Genomic DNA, 20,843 nt, shown 5'->3' with positions numbered 1-20,843 from the left:
TTTTGTAATCCATTCTCTACACTAATGTTTTTAAAAATCAAGAGAAGTAGTTTCCAAAGATTTGCTTTTGTTTTAGAAATAGTGTATGTAAGCTAATTTCAAAGTGCTTCTCTAAGAAATGTGAAAACCATAATTTAAATTTTAAGATGTAACAAGCATAAAATTCAAAAATAAAAAACTAAAACCGAAATCATTACCATGGAGCATTAGTCTATGAATTTTGTTTGTAACAATTTACTTATATATTTTCAATTTTATATAAAAATCCTATCAAAATTAAGTGTTGTCTTTTATTGTGCAAAGACTTAATCCTTGTGGTTTGTAACACATTAAGTTCTTAATAAATTTATTGATCAATATATGTAAGAAATTTCATTAAATATTAGTAATATTTGTAGGATAAGGACTAAATCATTATAAATTTTAAAGTATGATGATTATATTATTGCATATTAAAGTTAGAACTAAATTGTTACAAAATTAAAAACATAATGACTAAATTGTTAGAAACTAAAGTTCGAACTAACTACATCCATGAAACAAAAAGTATTTTTTAAAATTCTTTGATTTTATTTAAAGTTTAAAAATGTTAATATGACGCTAAACATAACTTAATGAATAAACATGAGTTGTTGAACTACAGGTTGATGGTTTGATCGTCACTTCATTAAGAAAACGTGAACATGTAGAGATTCAAACTTTTTTGTTAAGAAAATATGTTTCAATTAGTTTTTTTTTTTTATTGGTTGAATTACTTTCAAATTGGCTATTCGATTTCATTAATATAGTACCTTTTTTAGGGTGAAATAGTATTGTAAATTTAGAATTTAGAAGTAGGGAGCCTCATATGAGAAATTGAACTACAATTATGTTTGACATAGTTGTTTTTTCAAAGGTGATATAATATATTGCAAAAAAGAACCTTTTAGTCTAAGTTCAAGGCACAAAACAAAATAAAACCGAAGTACAAAAGCTAGAGCTAACACAAGTCAAACAACCAAAGCAAAGAAGCAAAAATAAAGGATAAGCTCACATATCGAGCTAGAAGAAACCATGGAAATCACACCAAAATAAACTATCCTAAGTACTTTGACTAGTTAAAGGGATCTTGGAAGTTCACCAAGAGTTTAGACTCATTAACCACGGAGCAACAATCGACTGAAAAAGGAAGACATCATCTTAAGAGAACAACCACCAAGGGAAGAGAAGAATTTACAATATCCTTAGACGACACGGACACTTGAGACACCACCAGACCAACCAGAGGACTAGACCCAATAGTGAAAACTCTGAGCTCCCACCACCGAAGAACCTTCAATAGTAACAACAAATGCCCCCTCAAATAGAGTAGTGCCAAGCCCACAAAGAGAAATGGTACCTAATAAAAAAATAATATTTTTTTATGTGTAATTAGCACATATTTTGTTAAACAACCCATAAGAACCATATTCTGACTTTTATTTAGTGAATATCCCAACAATCGATTCCATTGAGTGAATAATCATTTCTTAGAATAGAAGAAGATTATGTAAATACTTATTCAAAATCATACTTATTATATTCCATTGTGGAAACCACAATTTTTTCTCGTTTTGAGAATTTTCTCTCTTCTTCCATCGTATTCCAAAGAGTGACCAAGATTAATCCAGTCACTTTTCATGCTTCTAGAATTTGGACTCTTCTAACTTTTTCCTTTATTTTATTCGCTTCGATCGTTTCTCAAGTCTCTTGTGTTATCAAGATGAATTTTTTTTCCTTAATTTGAAATTGTGTATCATCATTTTTGGGATGCTCTAATAACCAATATATTACAAGTGTTCTTTCTTGTGTTGATCCTATTTCATGTGGATAAGATATATTTATGTACATATTTTATGTATAATTTATAATAATTACATACAATAGACTCATTGTGGCTTATGGTTTATTAAAAAATTTAATAAAATAGGCATTTTTAACTCGATGTTAGAGTAACATCATGCTAAGCTTGTTGGCTTTTTTGTTTTAATATCAAATTAATTAATTTTAATTAATTAATATTGATAAAAAAAAAAAAAACCTTCTTTATTCACTAATAATTTTAGTCTTTTGAACGGTCTATTATCTAGAATTCAAAATATTGATTCTAATACAATTTAAATCAAACAAATTAGAGCTCAAACGAAGAAGATATAATTGAAATAAATTTAATAGAAAAATATCCGAGGTGATGACGTGACATATTTTTCATCCAAGTGAATCAATTGATCATGTGGAGTAATGATAAGTGATATATGATGGACTTTTTTATTTTTGTAAGATTTTAAAATAAATTGATTTTAAAAAATATATATTATATTATATTATATTATGTTTATGTTTAGCGGTTAATATAATTTCTAAGAAAATACATTTAATACATAGTGTCATTAAAGCTTTTTGTTATTATTATTATTATTATCATTATTATTCCCACTTTTAAATCTCCACCGTGGATTTAAATTTTAAAAAGATCTAAAGATCCAAATTAACTTTAGTTTTCACTATCTTCCCCCTCTATTTTCACTCATCATCTTCTCCAAATTTTAATAATAATTTTTATTATTTTCAATTCTCCATAAAATACAAAGTTCTAGCAAGCCTTTCTTCTTTTCATCTTATTCTTGAGAGGGATATTTTATGTTGTGAGGATTAATTGATTGTGTATTACAATTTGTAAATCTACTCTCTAAAAGAGTTTTTCTCATTTTGCTTTTTAATTCTTTCAAATCTATTGTAAGAGGTTAATAACATGAGTGTTGTAATAGTTTGATCCTTAATCGTGAAAAGGATAATATTTGTTCTTTCTCCCGGAAAAATAATATTGTAGCGGTTTAACTTTAAGTCATGGAAAGAGTCAAACACAAGTATCCAAAAGGAGTTTGAGAAATAGATGTAGGTCGATTGTATCGAACCACTATAAAATCAGTGTCAATTTGTCTTTCCATCTCCTACTTTATTTTTGCAATGAGTTTTGTTATTACATTTAATTGCATGAAATCAATAACTTTTTGTTATTTAAATTAGTTACTCATATTGGTTTATTTTGATTGATAGCTATTAAATTTCTATGTCATTTACTAATCTTATTTAAATAGAGTACTTAAAGATATTTTAATTTCTTGGTTACTTTGGGTTGAATTTATTTGTATGAAAACCTTGTTTAAATTAATTACCAGCAAAATATTTATTGATTTGTTTAATTGGGCACACTCCAGAAAAAAGTTTTAATTAATTTTAATAAATCCTATTCACTTCGCCTCTATAGGATTGTCATACCGATTTGACAAAGCCATAAGTAATTGGTTCAAATCCACGGTAGGAGTTGAACCTATGACATCAGGTTTTTGAGACCTGCATTCTACCAAACTAACTAAGAGTGTTTTATTAACAAATTAAATGCAGCCCTTAATATATTTTGCATACATATACCATCATACAAAATATCATAAAATTAATGTTCTTTTAAAAAAGAAAGATTAATTCGGTATATGTAATAAAAACTCTAATGAAAGGCTAAATGTTTTAATCATCTGAAAAGTCATTTCAATCATATCTTTATTCTCTCGGAAGAAAGTTTAGAACGTATAAGATTAGAACAAGAATCACGGTGAAACTTAGTATTAAAAAACCTAGTAATTGTTCCTAGGCTTGCACAATTTGTTTGGTAGGATTCTAATCAGTAACCATCTCACTCATATGCCAAATAAAATGTAGCCCTTATCCTCTAGAAGCAAGTTTTCCTATTTGGCTTCCTATAAGAATCACTTCTAGTCCTTAAAACTTTAATAGAAGTAACGATTCTCTAAACTTTGGTTTGTAATGATTTAAAATGTGTTTGGAATATATTTTTAAGTGTTTAATTTAAAAAATAAGCCATTTTAGAAAAAATTAGCTTTTGAAGTGTATTTTCAACAATTTTTGTCAAAAATATTTAAATAAAAATGAGTTTTTGAAAAACACTTCTTTCTCAAATCAAGCAAACGGGCCTTAGTTCTTGTACTTTCAAATATGTAATAATTTAATTCTTGAATTTTAGTTTGTAACAATTTAGTTCCTATAGTTTAAAATTTGTTACAATTTAGTCCATATCGTAAAAAATTTCACCAAACTTAATTGTCAATTTTGATATAAAGAAATTTCATTAAATCTTAATAGTATTTTTCACGATAGGGGTTGATTCGTTACAAATTATAAATTCTAATGACTAAATTGATACTTAATTATTAAATTTCACAGACTAAATTTTTACAAATTTAAAAATAGGATAGAGGACTAAATCATTACAAACTATAATTTAAAGAATATATTATTATTTTATAAATTTTCTAGGACGAAAAGTGATTTTATCAAATATATTAATTTGAAGGTTAAGTATAGTGTCAAATAAGATGTGTGTTTTCATGTATGTTAATTAATGTGAAGGTTGTTGTTGTAAACACACAATTAACAACTAAAAAAGAAACTTTACCAACTGGTTGATTAAATGGTCAAAATATTTGATAAAATGTTCCCCTAAATTCTAATTAAGATATTTGTTCAATATAATAAAAGAAAAATAGAGCGTTTCAAACGTTTTTTTATAATTTTACCATTCCAAAAAGCTTTAAGTACTTGAATCCAAGCTTCCTTCTTTTCATATCATGTACTAATCATGAAAACCATCAACTCAAATATTCAAGAGTTGGGAGGACATTGTGGAATAATCCATAAATTGACATTTTTTTATTTATATTTTGGATTTTAAGATCTAAAATTCTTTTTCATCATATTCTTTTATATATATATAATCTATGATTTTGATTAACCTGTAAAAGTCTATGTATTTCTATTAGGGTTGGCAAAGTTCTCCGTGGGTCGGATCCTCGTGGGGTCGTGCCTCGATCGGAATTGGAAATTTCCGATTTTGATCAGGGATGAGGTCAAATCAAGGTCCCCGAACTGGGGACGGGGTGGGGATGGAGAGGGTATCCTCAACCCCCCGATTAGATTTTTAAATATAAAAAAATATTCACACTTTATAGCAAAAAGTTCTAAAAGTACAAAGTACTCTTGGAACTTTTGCTATGTTAGCTTTTTTTCTTTCTAGATGGGAGGAAAAGAAGGGGAGGATAGAACCACTATACTATCACGGTCAACTATATAATTTATCCTATTAAATGAAAAATATTAACCCATTATCCTCGTCCTCGGCGGATAGTGGGAATCGAACTCGCATCTTCTCCTTGGAGTTATAACGTGTAAATATTTTTGGAATTTTTCTATTGATAAGAATTTTTAATTTTTTTACATTTAGCTCAATCTAAGCACAATTAAAGTATCCCAACCTAAACCAAAGAGAATTTAAAAAAAAAATGAAAAAATGCCCCAATAAAGGGAAAATGAGGAATGAATCCCCATGTGACCCGTTTACCCAATGGGGAATTCCCGCCCCCATGCTCGCCTTCAAATGTTGGGGATGGGGTGGGGATGGGATAAATTTCCCCATCAAGGACGGGGATGGAGACCCCCTCCTTGCCCGTCCCGACCCGACCCTATTGCCAACCTTAATTTCTATGCATCTTGAAATAACTGTTTTATAATTTTATGATTTTAGAATGAATAACAACAACATTATTTTGAAAATATCTTATACTAAGAACACATTAAAATAAGGGTTGGTTTCAAATATAGGAAATTAAATCAAAATATTTATAAATATAATAAAATTTTATTGTCTATCTGCGTTAGACCACGCTAAACTATTATCTGTGTTATGATAGACACAAATAATATTCTATCCCGATTTATCGTAGATAAAGTGTGATCTTTTGTTATTATTTGTAATTATTTTTAGTTTTGTGATTCAAAATAATTTTTCATAAAAAATAAAATATAAAAGTATATAAACAAAATTCTAAAAATTAAAGTTATTCAAACATAACTTTTACATTTCCATTTTGAACTTAAAATATTTATTTAGAAAACTTTGGAAAACAGTTTCCAAATAATTTTGACGCTTTTCTCAAAAGAATACCATAGTTTTTTTTTTTTTTTTTTTTACATAGGAATGGGTACAATCCCATAGTTTTTGTTCCTATAAAACTTGTTTGCCAAATAACATTAGTTTTAAACTTGCCATGTTGAGCACATCTCCAATTTAAATTTATTTATTTATTAATTATTATTATTTTTCTTAAGTTAGGTGTCAACAAGTCAATCATAAACTAGGGAACAAAACTTCTTGGAGGCTTGATTTTGGATGCTTCATCATGAAAATCAAAAAGTAAGACTTGGATGTAAGATAGCTTACACTCATTTTCATGCATCCATTACAATCACAATAAAAAAAATATATAAAGAAATATATTTTTTAGATTGAATAAAAGTTTTTCGTGTGGCAATTTATAATTGAACACTTGAGTGGATTACACAAAGATGAATGTAGTCGGAATACACCTAAGTACTTTTTCATCATAAAATATAGACCTTGTTATGTCTTTGTTTTAGGGGTTAATTTTTCTTTCTTCAAATTTTAATTTTTCTTCATCATTGGTGGATGGTTTTCTAGATCTTGTTATGGAGTCACCTAGCATGACTTTTCAATACTCGACGTGCATTTAAAGAGTTGCAAGTTGCAAGTTGCGAGTTGCTTGAAATGTAAGTTCAAAGTTGACTAAATGGTTTTGTTTTGAAAACTAATTGGAACTAAATAGAAACCTACGATGATAGATCATTGGATAAATAGATTTCGAAGATATTCTTGTTTCATTTGCTCCAACATTTAGAAGAACATTATATTATCATCCTTTCAAACTAGTATAGAGTACACGAGAGTATTTAACCAACAAATTATAAAGTAATTGCAGTGGGAAGCACTTTTAAAGATAATAATTAAGTATTAGCAATTTTAAAGAATTATAAATATAATAAAATCTATCAGTGAAAATTTTATCATTGCCTATTCTTTTTGACGAAATGCTATTGATTTGAGGTTGTTATATTGCCTCGAACGTTGTGCTAATCCTTTGAATTCGGTACCAACAGGTATCATCCTTCCTAGAAGGATACCTTTCAACCAGGAGAGTGGCTTTTGCTAAAACTCGAGCTGTTTCTTGAAAACTTGCTTCGGATATGCAAAAATGAGTATTTAGAGATGTTTTCGTTATTCCCAATAATATGGCACTCGATAACAGATCACTTCTTCCAAAGCATCCCGTTCGTTTCGCTCGAACAATCCAATTAGTTCTCCAGGTAAAAAAAACATTAGACATTCCATCTTTTGAAACCAACACTTTTGATGTTATTTGACGTATAAGAATTTATATATGTTTATTATGGATCTCCACCCCTAACATCGAGAACCCTTTTGGATCTTATTAACCAAAGAAATAAGGCTTTGCACTCCCCAAGGAATTCCAAGAAGTTTTGTTATACACTCATTCCAACCCTCAACTCTCTTTTCTAAGCTCATCGATATTGAATCAATCGAACACACTTCTAACACTTGTTCCACTTTTGGAAGACCCTGCCTTATATCACCAGATCGTGATTTTTCATATATCATTGTTCTCTCCTTCGTAAAGGATTTTCCCATAATAACCCCTATTAGTGATATGGTAACACTCGTAGACTTTAAGAGCTAAATCTAAATTTTCTTATATTTACGAATTCTTTTACATCGTATGATATCAGTTAATACTTTATGTCTAATTGCTATATTTGCAACTATCCCAAACAATATTATTAGCCATCTTGGTGACAACAAAAAAAACATTATAAATATTATGGCTATAACAAAAGGCATTATAAATATTATGGTTATGCAAGTGTTGTAACTTCTTCAATAGCATGTTAAGTGACATGTGTTCAAGATGACTTACACTTAGAATTTGATATATACCTTGATTTTTATGGTCATTTCAGCAATCAACCACACAAAATTTTCTTAGTACTATGGAAGTAATATGAAATTTTTCATATTACCTCCCTTTATTGCTTGGCTAGTTTGGCTGGTTTATACTGAATGGAAAAAGTATTATCATATCATCTATAGAGATCAAATAGAAATCATTAAAACTATAATTTTCAATCTCATTATCTTTTATATCAAGAAAAATAGCAACTACTTAGTCCCAACAAGGTTCAATTGTATCATAGATGAATGAACTAATCACTCCAAATATTGAATGGATAAATACCAAAATGACACATTTCAAAAACTCTCAAAACATAATCATGCTACTAAAAACTAACATAAATTAAGAAATCAAATTGAAAAAGTTGGTGAGTTCTTACCAAGATTTGCTCACTCACTAACTAAAAACAACAAACATCATCCTGATTAAGTTGTGTTCAATGATGATATTGACATACTTTGCTTATAATCATGTAATTGAGAAGCATAATCCACAGCCAGAACACTACACAAGAAATATATTTCAACTTTGTATGCATGTATATCATTAATCTTTTCATATCATCTGTACTTGACAAAAAAAAAACCTTCAGATCCTCTCAGCTTTCTAAGAGTTTGTATAGACATCCCCATCTTCAGAGATACTCAAAAAGAGAAAAAGCAAAAAAAATTCAACTTTGATTAGTTTCAGCACTTCTTCTCATTAGAAACTTCCCACTACATGAAACTGACCTGTTCATAGCAGAAGAAGAATTGCCTCTCCCTTGATATGATTTCTTCGATTCATTCCCATTTCTCTGCATTGATTCAGCTTCAGAGTCCATTTTTTCATTAACATTAGCAAAAACTGAGCTGATTCGAAGAGCTGATAAAGAATCTAGTGATATAGATCTTCTCACTGGCTGAATTTCTTCTAAATCTTCTTCAGGAAAATGGATTTCTACTTGTTCTTGTTCTTGTTCTTCATTTCTAGTGGAACTTTCCCCCAAATTGGCTCCATCTCCCTCTCCCCTTTGCCATTCCCTCATCTGGGTTTCGGCTGGAGGCTGTGGTGGTGGCGGAGAAGCGGCGGCGGTGGGCTGAGCTACAACAGGAGCACGGCACATGGGGCAATTAGTGTGAGATCGAAGCCAAGTATCAATACAGGGGAGATGAAAAGCGTGGCTACACTTTGGCAAAAGCCTCAAGGTTTCATCCTCTTCAAATTCGCTCAAACAAACAGAGCATTCTGTTCCATCGATCAAACCCTCGCCGGATTTAAACTTGCAGACGGCGATAGCCTCGATAACGGCCGGCGGGAGGCCGACGGTGCGGATGTACCAAATGGGGTGATCCAAAACAGGGCCTTGTTCTTCGTCGAGAAAGTCATGCTGGTGGTGAGTCACGGGCGGTGGTGGATCGGGGCGACGAATCCGTCTGCGGCGGCCGGAGTAGAAACGAGCATAGATGGCGTAGCAGAGAACGAGGAGGAAGGTGAAGGAGAGAAGGGCGATGGTGGAGGTAACCAAATTGGAGAGTTTGTGAGGCGATTTAGAGGGCGGCGGTGGGATTGACATTGAGATATAGCAGAGTTTTGGGCATTTTTCGATGCAATCGGAAGAGCAAGAACCGGTAAGGTACTCGTGGCAGTCTTTGCAGAATTTCTCGATGTCATCTTCGTCGTCGGAGAGGAGTTTTCTCGTGGAGATGAAATCCATGGCGGAATTTGAAGAGAACAGAAGAGTTGAAATTGAGAAAATCAGGCGGCGGATTGAAAGGAGTGGTTTAAGAAAGTAGGTCACCGAAAGTTTTGAATGTTTTTGTAATTGCGTTGATGGATTATTCTTTGTCCCGATTGTTGACTTTTTTGCCTAATGGATTGAGTCAATGCTTGTACTTAATGTATTTGGGCCTGGTGCGGCCCACTAAAGAACATGACTCCTATGCCAAGTCACAAACTCCCGAAAAATATATACCAACGGTTTTAAATAGGGAAATTGGAGTATATAACAATATTTTGTGGTTTGTTTTGGAGATTTGGCAAATTCTAGATTCCCTTAGAATCTAGCAAAATATATACCTCATATGTCCCATTTCATTCCTATTTCTAGTTTGCTCTCCATAAGTTTGGTAATTAATTCATATATATTTACACTAAATGTAACGTGAAATTAGGCTTTACACATCATTGTCATTCTTGATTATAACATAATATTATATCTTCTTAATTTTTTTCCACCAATATCAGTCTATTCTCGTAATTAACTAATATACATTTGTAGTTGTAATGTGAAGTAATGTGATTTTAACCATTATTTTCGTGATATTTTATTATAACATAATATCTTCCTGATTTTTCTCCACAAATACCTATTCATTTTATATATATATATATTTTTTATCAGATTTAGTTTTGTAACCTTCTTTTTCTATTTGATTCGAAATTTTTATTGTTTATCTAATTTTATTTTTTCTTTTTTTATTTCATACATTTTTTCATTTATATTATTATTATTTATATAGTTTATATATATGTGTGAGAGATTAAAGAAAAAACAAATAGAAAAAGATTTGTTTTTACTCAAAACTCTCATTGCACGACCTCATCTCTCTTTATCTCTATCAAGTCTAGATATATCTAGAGGGTGGGGCGGGGATGGGGAAGCCCTCCCCATCCCATCCCTGCCCCCTATTCTATTCTCCATCTCTGTGAATTTTTCTGTAGGGAATGGGGCGAGGATTTCGTGGGGATCGGATCTCCCGTAGGAAAAATTTTCTGTCATCATTTTTTTCTAACAATTTTTTTTAATTAAATATATATTTTTAAAAATTCCTTAAACATATCCTATTCAACTTTCATTTAAATAAAATATTATCGATTTTGATAATAAAAATAATAATACACAATCAATTTAAAAATATATAATTAAAATGCTAAATTCTCCTAATTTTTATAAATTAAAATTCAACCATTAGAACCTCCTATCTTAAATATTCCATCATATATAAGAAATTGAAGTAATAAAGTCTTAAACTTAAATAATTAAAACCTCCACAATTATCGGGTGGGGCGGGGACATGGGATGGGTCGGGGTCGGAGTTGGGGTCGAGGTTGGGAATATATTCCTCATCCCCGACCCCGAATTGCAAATGGGAAAAAAAATTCCCTACTCCCTCTCCCATTCTCCGTGTATTTGGGGATTCCCCATCCCATTCAGACGGATCCCCGCGAGCACCGACCTCATAAGTTTTTTTGGACATCTCTAATCAGTCCCTCAATTTCTCTTTTACAGAAAAAAGAAAGCATGCATGTCGTCACTCAATGCCACTATTGCTCTCGACTCACCTTGCTTCCTTCGTCGTCCACGCCTGCTACTCTGTCGACGTCGCTGTACATCGTCGATGTTTTATGGGTTTTTATTAGAGATGGTAGATTTAAGGTGTTTCGATATATTTTTGATAAGTTTTGTGGTTTCTTGTTTAGTTTTTGAATACCATCAAGTTTTGGCTTAAATATTGATTTACCCTTTGGATGTTAGGGTTTCTTTTCAATACTTCACTTTTTATATATATATTTTTTCCCCTTTCTGTATTTCCTTCTATTGGGTGAGTTGTAACATACTTAAATAAAGTGTGTTTGGTTTCTTTTCAACAATCTATTATTTATTTATTGTTATTTTTTTGTGTGTCTGTATTTGCTTTGTAACATGACCTCAATAAAGTGTTGGAATTATTTTGATAAAATTCATATTTCATCTTTTGAGAAACGTTACTAAAAATGGATCAAAATTGAGGAAAGTAGTTTCTCCTATATTTTATTTTGATAAAATGCCTCTTTCTTTTATATTTCATTTTTCTCTCTATATATATTTTTTTTGTATTTCTTTCTTTTATTTGTATTTATTTTCTCTATTGTTTTTTTTATATCTATATGTTAATTTAATTTTGAATTTTGAATTTTTAAATATTTATTTGATTTTCAAAATTTCAATAGAGTTATTTTCAGATATAGAAAAATGAACCAAAATATTTACAAATATAGCAAATTTAATTTTGAATTTTCAAATATTTTGATTTATATATTATTTTGATTTTTAAAATTCAAATTTTCAATTGGGTTGTTTTCAAATATAAGAAAATGAACCAAAATATTTATAAATATAATAAAATTTCAATGTCTATCTGCGATAAACCGCGATAGACTAGTATTTATGTCTATTTGGAACACCCAAATTTTCACAAGATTCATTAGGTGGAGAGAAAAGTTCAAAATTCAAGTACTGGACAGGAAAAGTTTGACTAAGTACCTAAAACTATATCTTAGAGGAGGAAAAGTTTCTAAGTATTGGAGGCATAGTAGTCTGGAGTAAAAAATTAGGCTAAATGTCCAAACTATACTATGAGAATAGGAGTTGGATTCATAGCATAGGAGAGAATAGAGAATCTTGACTAAGTTCAATGCATAGTGTAGTAGAGAAAGAAGGCTATAACATAGTTGATAGCATAGTAGGTGAAGTCGTAGCATATTTAAGGAAGTATAAATCATAGCATAGTTGAGAACCCCAGAGGCACTATGTTGGACCCATAGTACGTGCATCCAAGAGGAGATTTTGGACAAATTTTGATGTCTAGAGGATGCTGGAAGCTATGCTATGAGACTTTGCTATGAGTCTTGGGAGCTATACTACTAACAAAGGAGACTAGGCTGAACATGAGGGGCTATGCTATGAAGAGCTATCCTAGAAGCTATGTTGTGAACTTGAAGATTTGGTTGTTGAACTATGCATAACCCAAGTGAGAATTAGGGTTGGACGCATAGGGTAAGCATGATGGGCACATAGGGTTTCCGAGGGAGAGATTTTGGTTAAGTGTTGGACAACATAGGACACTTTAAGTGGAGGACATCTTAAAGAATGGAGTGTTGAATGCATAGATGGAGAAGTGGGCGCATAGACAACCATATGGATGAATGTCATGGAGGTGAAGTAAGACAAAGATGACACATAGCTATTGTAGATAACTTTGATATTTTGCTATTATTTATAAATATTTTCAACAGTTTTGTCGTTTAAAATAATTTCTCTTTTCAATGTATATATAAAATATTTTTTTAATTTTGAATTTTAAATTTTGCAATATGAATATATATATATATATTTTTAAATGTGTTATTTTTATTTTTCTTACATATGGAACGAATTATAGTTTTACAATATAATTTGTTTACTAAGATATTCATTTAGGTTCATTTTGATATTTTTACAACGACGACATTTACATAATAATATAATTGAGTTAGATTTAAGTCTGCATCATTTAAAATTTAAAACAGATGTCTTGAGTGAGAAATTATATTGTAAGTCAAACTTTAACAACATATGAATGATAGAAACAATTGTATTATTATTAATAATTTTACATTCAATACTTATGTATATTCGATAATTTAAATATTTGATGATTATTTTTATATTTTAATGCATGTTATATATATTTTTTATTTTATATAATTAGATTATATTTAAAATATAAAATATGTTAAAAATGTAAAGAAAAAAAAATACAAGAAACGAGAAACAAGAATAGTTCTCAAACAAGTTTTTGTTTGTTTTTAAAGAAACATGAAACAAGAATAGTTATCAAACATATTCTTGTTTCTTGTTCTCAAAAAAAGGAAACAAGGAATAAGAAACAGGTAACGATAGGAAACAAGAAATGGGAACGTTATCAAACGATCCTTATTTCTTTTTTAAGATTTTTTTTAGTTTGTGATATTGGGATTTATCCATTATAGTGTGCATCAGTAGTTTGAACGTTTGCTAATTAATATGTATTTTTTAAGAAATTGATTTGTTATTTTTGAGAATTTGAAAACTTTTTCATATTTTTTTAAATGAAACTTTAAAATTTGTTTTTTAGTCCTTTTAAATATTGTTTTAGTCTCCAACGTAACCTTAGAATTCCTTCCCTCAAAGTGGTTAATCTGAATAACATCTCTTCAAATTTCGTATAAGTGAAGAATGTTGTTGAAAGATCATGCCTCTGGCTAGGCAATTGAGAAATGTCTCTTTGTCTTTTTGACCTTGTGCTCGAAATCGAGCTGCTCATTATGTTACTAGTTTTTTTTTTTGTCTGATTTTGGTTGTTTTATCTTCCACTTTGGGAAGTTGATTCGAGGTGTTGGACTCCTATTTCCCTAGTTGGATTTTGGATGTTATTAACAATGACTTTGTTCTTCCTTTGTCCTTTTTGAGTCAGGGTTTTAATGAATTTTCATTAAAAAGAAAAAAACATTAAAAATGTAATACATACTACAACCATTAGAAATAAAACTCTTTTAGAAAATTACTTTTTTGGTCACTATGTTTTCAAAAATAGACGTGTTTGGTTTCTAATATTTTAAATTAACCATTTTAATTATGAATTTTTAATTAAAGTTGTTAAAATATGATGTGACAAAGGAGTTGGAAAAATTTATATATTTTTTTAATCTTGGCTGCCTCTAAACTATTTTTTCTCTTTTCTCTCTCTCTTTTTTCTTTTTTTCGTTTTTCAATAGAATTCAATAATTTCATGAACAGTTCTACAACACTATGTAAACTCTCACTCCCACTGAATTTGCGTGTAATTATTTTAAATGATAAAACTGTTGAAAATATTTTTCGATAAATATTTATCACTGGCACTGAAAAATGTCTATCACAATCTATCGCGGTCTATCGTAGTCTATCGCTAAGAGTAGTAAAATTTTACTATATTTATAAATAAATTAGCTTCTTTTCTTTTATTTGAAAATAACCCTAAATTTTTCAATAGAGTCTGAGAAAATTTCCGCTTTACATTCTCACCATCTTCCCCAATTCAATAATAGTCATCTTATTCTTCTTCTTCCCTAAGACAGTAATTAGAATAATGAAAATGATATTTCTTTCGATCTTTCCTTCAATGTGTTATGCATTTTAATTTGACATCCCTTTTGATCTCTTCTTAAAAGCATTATGTATTTTCTTGTAAGTTAAAAAAAAAAAAAAATCCTTAACTTGCATCTTACGATACCCAAAATTTTTTTCTAAAATTTTACAATTCCTTCAAAATCTTTTAGCTATGATGATCTCAAGACTCTTGAACCAAATAGCTCTAATGGTACTTGTTGTAAATTTATATGAGATATAAATAAGTATGAAATAAAAAAAAATATATCTCAAACTTCCACTTCATAGATTAGAACCAAATAAGTAATCGATCATCAAATAACAAATACTATAAAAGAAAGAAAAAAGATAATAATACAAAAAATATACTAATTCGTCCCAAATTGGTGAACTACATCCAATCTTCTGCAATTATAAACATCTTTCAAATTGTCCAACATAAACTATTTTAAGTACTACAGCTCAGTAACTTGATATAAACAAAAAAGAGAAACACTCAACTCTGAGGAAAAAGATTCACTATATTTTTCATCAAACATTCACCACAGCAAACACAAATTTCATCCAAAAGGCCAAATGGGCTTGGTTACAGAATAAGGCTCAATAATACAAACTAAAGAGGGAAATTGGATATGATAATATTAATTAAAGCATCATTTGAAAATTTAGCAAAAACCAAAAATCATAATAATTATAGCAAGACGTCTTCCTTGCACGTGAGACATTTTTTTGTTAACCCTAAAATACCCTCAACGATTTACACCGTGTCTAAATTTTGTCTTTTCTTTTCTTTTTCTTTTTCTTTCTTTTTTTTTTTTTTTTCCAAATCTCACTTTATCTCAATTCTTCATTTTTCCTTACTTTTTTCCTTTTTGTATTTTTTTTCAAATCTCATATTGTCCTTATTGTTTCGATTTCTCACTTCTTTTTTTCTTTTTTCCTTTTTTAAATCGTATATCATTCTTACTATTCCATTTATTTTTATATTTTATCTTGTTTCTCCTTCTTGGATATCTCAAATTACCAAAATTATTTTATAAAAACTATAATTTATCATCTTTATAAGATCTATCTGTCTTTGTCTTCCATTCATGTTGTTGCTACTTTTATGAAAATTTCTTGTATAAGACTTTCTTTGAATACTCTCTAAAAATTTTCATCGAAATTAATATTCTTGGTGTACGATCCTGATACAATTTTAGGATCTAAATTATTCTTCATCGATTCTTTTCTAAACACTAAAGGAAATCTCGATATTGAAAAGTATTTGCTATTCTTAATTGAATTATGTAAACTAAGATTGGAGTGTAGCTGTTGTTGTGATTCTTCGCCCTATAGATACCGAATTGTTCTTTGAACTTGTTGTTTCGGACCATGAAAAAATTTAGAGGAAGTAACTGGCCTTTGTAGAAGAGCTCATCGGTGGGAGAGACTACGATGGAGGCTTGATGAGGAGAAACATAGATGGTGAACTTGAAATCAGAAGATGAAGAGGAAGAGAAATAATGAACGGATAATTCTTTTTTTATTCTTAGAGATTTTAGTTGCCTATTTTACAAAATTATCAACACTCAAGTAAGTACTTATTATCTATTTCTTTCTTTTATTGCCCACGAATTTTTCGTTTGCCTCTTCAACAACATTTTAAAATAACATAGTAAAATTAACTAACAGAAATCACACAATTTTCAAATAATCATCGAATTCGTATAGGGTGTGTGTTACCTACTTCAATTAAGGTGTAATCCAGATTAATAAATAGCGGTAAAGAAAAGGTTAGATTGAATTTGGTTGTTGGATTCCCCAAGGAAAAATCTTTTAAATGTAAAAATAAAAGATTTTATAATATGAAAATTTAATAATCCGAAAATTCTAGTGTAGAAAAAATATTTTTTGAATACCAATAAAATTTCGAATAAATTCAATATGTTCTTTGGAGGTAATATTGTAATCTATTGAAGTGCTTGATAACTACTAAAAAATAGCTTTTGAAACATTTTTAAAGTGCATCTTAAAAAAAAATTATCAAAAGAATTTAAATAAAAATGACTTTTTTTAAAAAAAAAATATTTCTCTAATCAATCCAAACATACTCAAAATATTATAAACGTGTTCATGCACTAGAGTTTGAAACCAGAAAATAATAAGTTAGCCCTACAAAAGAAAAGATCGAAAAGAAATAAACCACACAAGGAACAAAATCCTAATCCTAATTCAGACGCTACCGAAAAGAAAAAGTGTGCCTACTAGACTGCCCCCTTTTTTTAATATTATACTCACTATGCTTCTCTTTTTTTTAGGACAATCAAGATTTTCAGTTTTAGGACCTTAGGATCTTCTCCCTTGTCACATCCTCAATTTGGTACCATTGCATTCGTTGGTGTTTGATGCAGTTGTTGGATGTAGTAAGGTCGATCTTAAAATTGCTTTTCGTAATTCCAATTGCGATACTATGATTGTGATGGAAAAGTTTGTCTTTCATTAGATCAATTAAGCTTGTTGAGGCATTGGCTCTCCATGAAGCCATTTCCAAGGTTATTGAGATTGACATTCATTCTCTAATAGTTGAGACCGATCCAATAATTCTTTGGAGCCTTCTGACGAGCTCTTCTTGATATGTTAATGAGATTTAATTGTAACGATTCGACCATTTGAGTATTCTGACAAGGACTGTTACTCATGACTAAACATTTTCATTCAAACATTTTGATCAATAAAGTATAAATTTAGTGAAACAGAGCTAACTATTTCAAACTAGAATTTTAAATTAATAAATAAATCAAATTAACAAAACATTTAATCGGGGTCTCCCTGAAAACATAAATTTAAAACTAAAAAACATTAAAGAACTTAAAAGTTTAACATAAAAAGTTCTAGAATTTCAAATACCAAGACTCGTCTCAAACATGAAAACATGAACGAAAGCTTCTGTCTGATCTCAATGGCACGATTACGGATTCTTCTTGTCATTCGATGGTCCATCTTTGTCCTTACTTGGAAAACATATCATAAGAAAGGGTCAGTATGAAATACTCAGTAAGTGACATACTACTGGGTCCTCTAGGTAACATGTTGAACATTTTATCTAGGCAACGATGTACACCCATATCATATCAGTCATCGTAAACTCGAAGGTTCATAAATGTGATCCTGAGAGAACACACATCAATCATAAGTGTATACCCAAAAGTACATATATCAGTCGTAGATGTGTCCCGAGGGAGCATATGTTAGTCATAGGTGTATACCTTAAGGTACATAAATTAGTCGTAGGTATGTCCCGAGGGAGCACATATTAGTCATAGGTGTATACCCGAAGGTACACAAACAGTCATAAATATGCACATAAACAATCATAGGTGTATATCCTGAAGGAATACACGATTAATTGTAAGGTGAACACGACCCAAATAAAAAGGCTAACATACACGATATACCTAGCACATCAGTCCACATTCAAAACTTTTATCATCAACGTAGTTGCTTAACTTAGGAAGAATTACCAGAACACCCTCAATCATCATTACATAACACCTTAGACAAACCAATCCATATCATTCAATCAAACAGTCCGATCATTGCCACTTAACCCATGAAAATTTACCGAAAACACCTTAGTCAACATATCATATGATATCAGTTAAGATAGCCCCTTACATTATATAACAATCTAAACATCATCATGTGGTTGGGATGACTGGTTTGAAGACGAACTAGTAGTAAGACACTTACCTTGGAATTAAGTCCAAATAGCTAGCAATTCAACTTCGCAAAACCTTGAATCTTAAATAAATTCAAAAACATAAACCAAAATTAAAGTCAATATTTAAGGTACAATTTCTGTGAAACTCGGATCTAAATTTTCCTACTTAAACAGGTAATTAATGATGGAAAAATAGGCATGCGCAGCGAAAATGAGGAACAATTTTACTCTAATTACATAAATTAAACAAACAACCCTAAATCAATTAATTAGGGTTTTTTGAAATCTTACCTTTGAAGCTCCCGAAACTCTTCTATCTCCGCTCGAACATGAACTGGACAACCACTAGAACTGACCTACTATTTCTCTGGACTCAGAACCGGGTTGTGGGACCCAATGGATGAAGAACCCGATAGAGAGAAAGAGATGGAAATAGAAGAATGAATTTTGGGTTGGGTTAGGGTTTTTTTTTTCAGCCCAATTTTTTAAAAACTAATTTTTACAAAATATCAAAAAAATTTAATCCAAATTGAAAAGTCCATATTTATAGAAAAAGGCCATGCAAAATTGCATCAAACAAATTCATAAAAACCCAACACCTAGAATCCACTATCTAAGTGGGATTAATGTCTCCACTATAAGCCAACACGTAGCCCACTATTTTGTTAGTGGAATTGTCCAACAAAAGTTTGGATTTTCCCACTAACTTTAGTCAAAGGGCAAAATAGTCATTTTGTCAAAGTCAAACTTTGACCGAAAAGTCAACATTTTGACTTTTTATGATTGTTTCCGCGTTGACTAATTTTGACCTCCCGAGCATGAATCCGCATTCATTTTCTTGAAATTCAAATCACATTTGAATATAAGGTCGGTCAAAGTTTGACTTTTCAAAGTCAAAAGTCAACTCTTTGACTTTTTACATCTTTGACCATTTCCATTATTTTCGAGCTTCCGAATATGAACGTATTCATATTCTTGATATTTAAATCACATTTAAACATTAAAGCTGTATCTCTAAACTGAAAAACCGACAACTATATCACATATACTTATCGGTTTCTCTCTCTTCACCTAATTCGAACAATTCAAATTATTCTATCATACTGTTCTAAGTTTATTTCATATGAGCTAGTAGGGGAACTTAATGGACCTATAGATCATGGGCTCCAATGATCCGAGATTAGCTGGCTAAACTCTTTAGATGGAGCTAATCAACATTCGTTAACTCACGGGTCATTCCATTATAGTCCCGTAGTTGCACTCCCTTCATTATAGATATATTTATATCCATATGATATAACCATGATTAGTAAGACAATCCTTCACAGATTGTTCGTAATCTTGGCTGGGTCATAAAAACCATTTTACCCCCGAGACTACATCTTATTTCTTAAGTTCCACTGATCCTCTAATGAACAATTGGTTTAGGGTCCAACCTATAAACCGAACCCCTCTCGGGCCAAGGAGAGGGTAGGACCCCTTGTTCAAGACCAGGATTCAGTACTAAAGGGAATAACCTATCTACTATCCATATAACGGGTAGGAGTGAATTTCATCTTGCACCCTATGTTCCCAGCTATCCACCTGATCTTACCCCAGAAATGAGAGGCTTATTGATCTAACGATAATGAGCCGCCCTCACCTATGCAGATCTAAGGATAATTCCGAGTGAACAGAAGTTCATAGTTAGCTCAGGATTAAGATTAAGTTACCTAGGTCATTAATTAACGAAATAGTCAATTTTATACATTAAACGACATTTAAAACGTAAAAAGTGACTATTTCATGGTTCAGTCTTATGTAAACTCTTTACATAGGATGCCACCATTTGCATGTCTCCACATGAACGATTTAGGATCACATCGTTTGTACTAACTATAAAATGGGCCGCATCCATAGTGTCCCCAGAATAAGGCGCCCAACCTTATTCATATACTATCGACCATTTTGGCTATATATTTGAACTTGATTCACATTTATGTCACTACATAAAGTTCAAACTTAAACTTAATAGCCTCAGATCCTTAGTTTATTAGATTCATGAATATAGAATTTAAATTTACTAAAGATTTTCAATAACAGCTTTATTGAACAAGAACATGATATTACAAACTACGAGTTTTAGGATATAAAATTCAACAATTAAAGAAATTAACTAAGTATAAGTTAAATCCTATGTTGAAGAGAAGGAAAATTCTAAGTATTGAATAGATTTGTTGAGTAGCTTTGAGTTGAGCCTTAACTAGTAAGATTTTGGTCTCAACTTTACTTGCTTTAATTTTATGTAATTTAATTTCTCTTGCAACCAACCCCC

General features: G+C 30.4%; 1 protein-coding gene across 2 annotated transcripts; it reads right to left on the bottom strand.

Moving 5' to 3' along the window:
• Positions 1 to 8,189: 8,189 nt before the first annotated feature.
• Positions 8,190 to 9,712, bottom strand: LOC120078012 (E3 ubiquitin-protein ligase RING1-like). 2 transcript variants are annotated; one of them, XM_039032184.1, is made up of 2 exons: positions 8,648 to 9,712; positions 8,190 to 8,420 (listed from the first exon to the last, which is right to left on the bottom strand). In XM_039032184.1, exons 1-2 carry the CDS (start codon positions 9,610 to 9,612, stop codon positions 8,342 to 8,344), a joined length of 1,044 nt encoding a protein of 347 aa, XP_038888112.1. In that variant the 5' UTR covers positions 9,613 to 9,712; the 3' UTR covers positions 8,190 to 8,341. The 2 variants fall into 2 exon arrangements, with proteins under 2 accessions (XP_038888112.1, XP_038888113.1); XM_039032185.1 differs by lacking the exon at positions 8,190 to 8,420 and having other exon boundaries at positions 8,433 to 9,711.
• Between the last annotated feature and the right edge of the window lie 11,131 nt (positions 9,713 to 20,843).

The sequence above is a fragment of the Benincasa hispida genome, chromosome 5, assembly GCF_009727055.1.
Source record: "Benincasa hispida cultivar B227 chromosome 5, ASM972705v1, whole genome shotgun sequence".
Taxonomy (NCBI): domain Eukaryota; kingdom Viridiplantae; phylum Streptophyta; class Magnoliopsida; order Cucurbitales; family Cucurbitaceae; genus Benincasa; species Benincasa hispida.
Note: the sequence above shows the minus strand (reverse complement) of the source record. Positions and strands in the feature narration are given on the sequence as shown.

Bases quoted from the DNA above. Each gene is read 5' to 3' on its own strand.
- LOC120078012 (XM_039032184.1), bottom strand. From the start codon at position 9,612: ATGGATTTCATCTCCACGAGAAAACTCCTCTCCGACGACGAAGATGAC. The intron at 8,421-8,647 runs GTCAGTTTCATG...TTTCTTGTGTAG, and splicing joins TCTTCTTCTGCTATGAACAG to TGTTCTGGCTGTGGATTATG.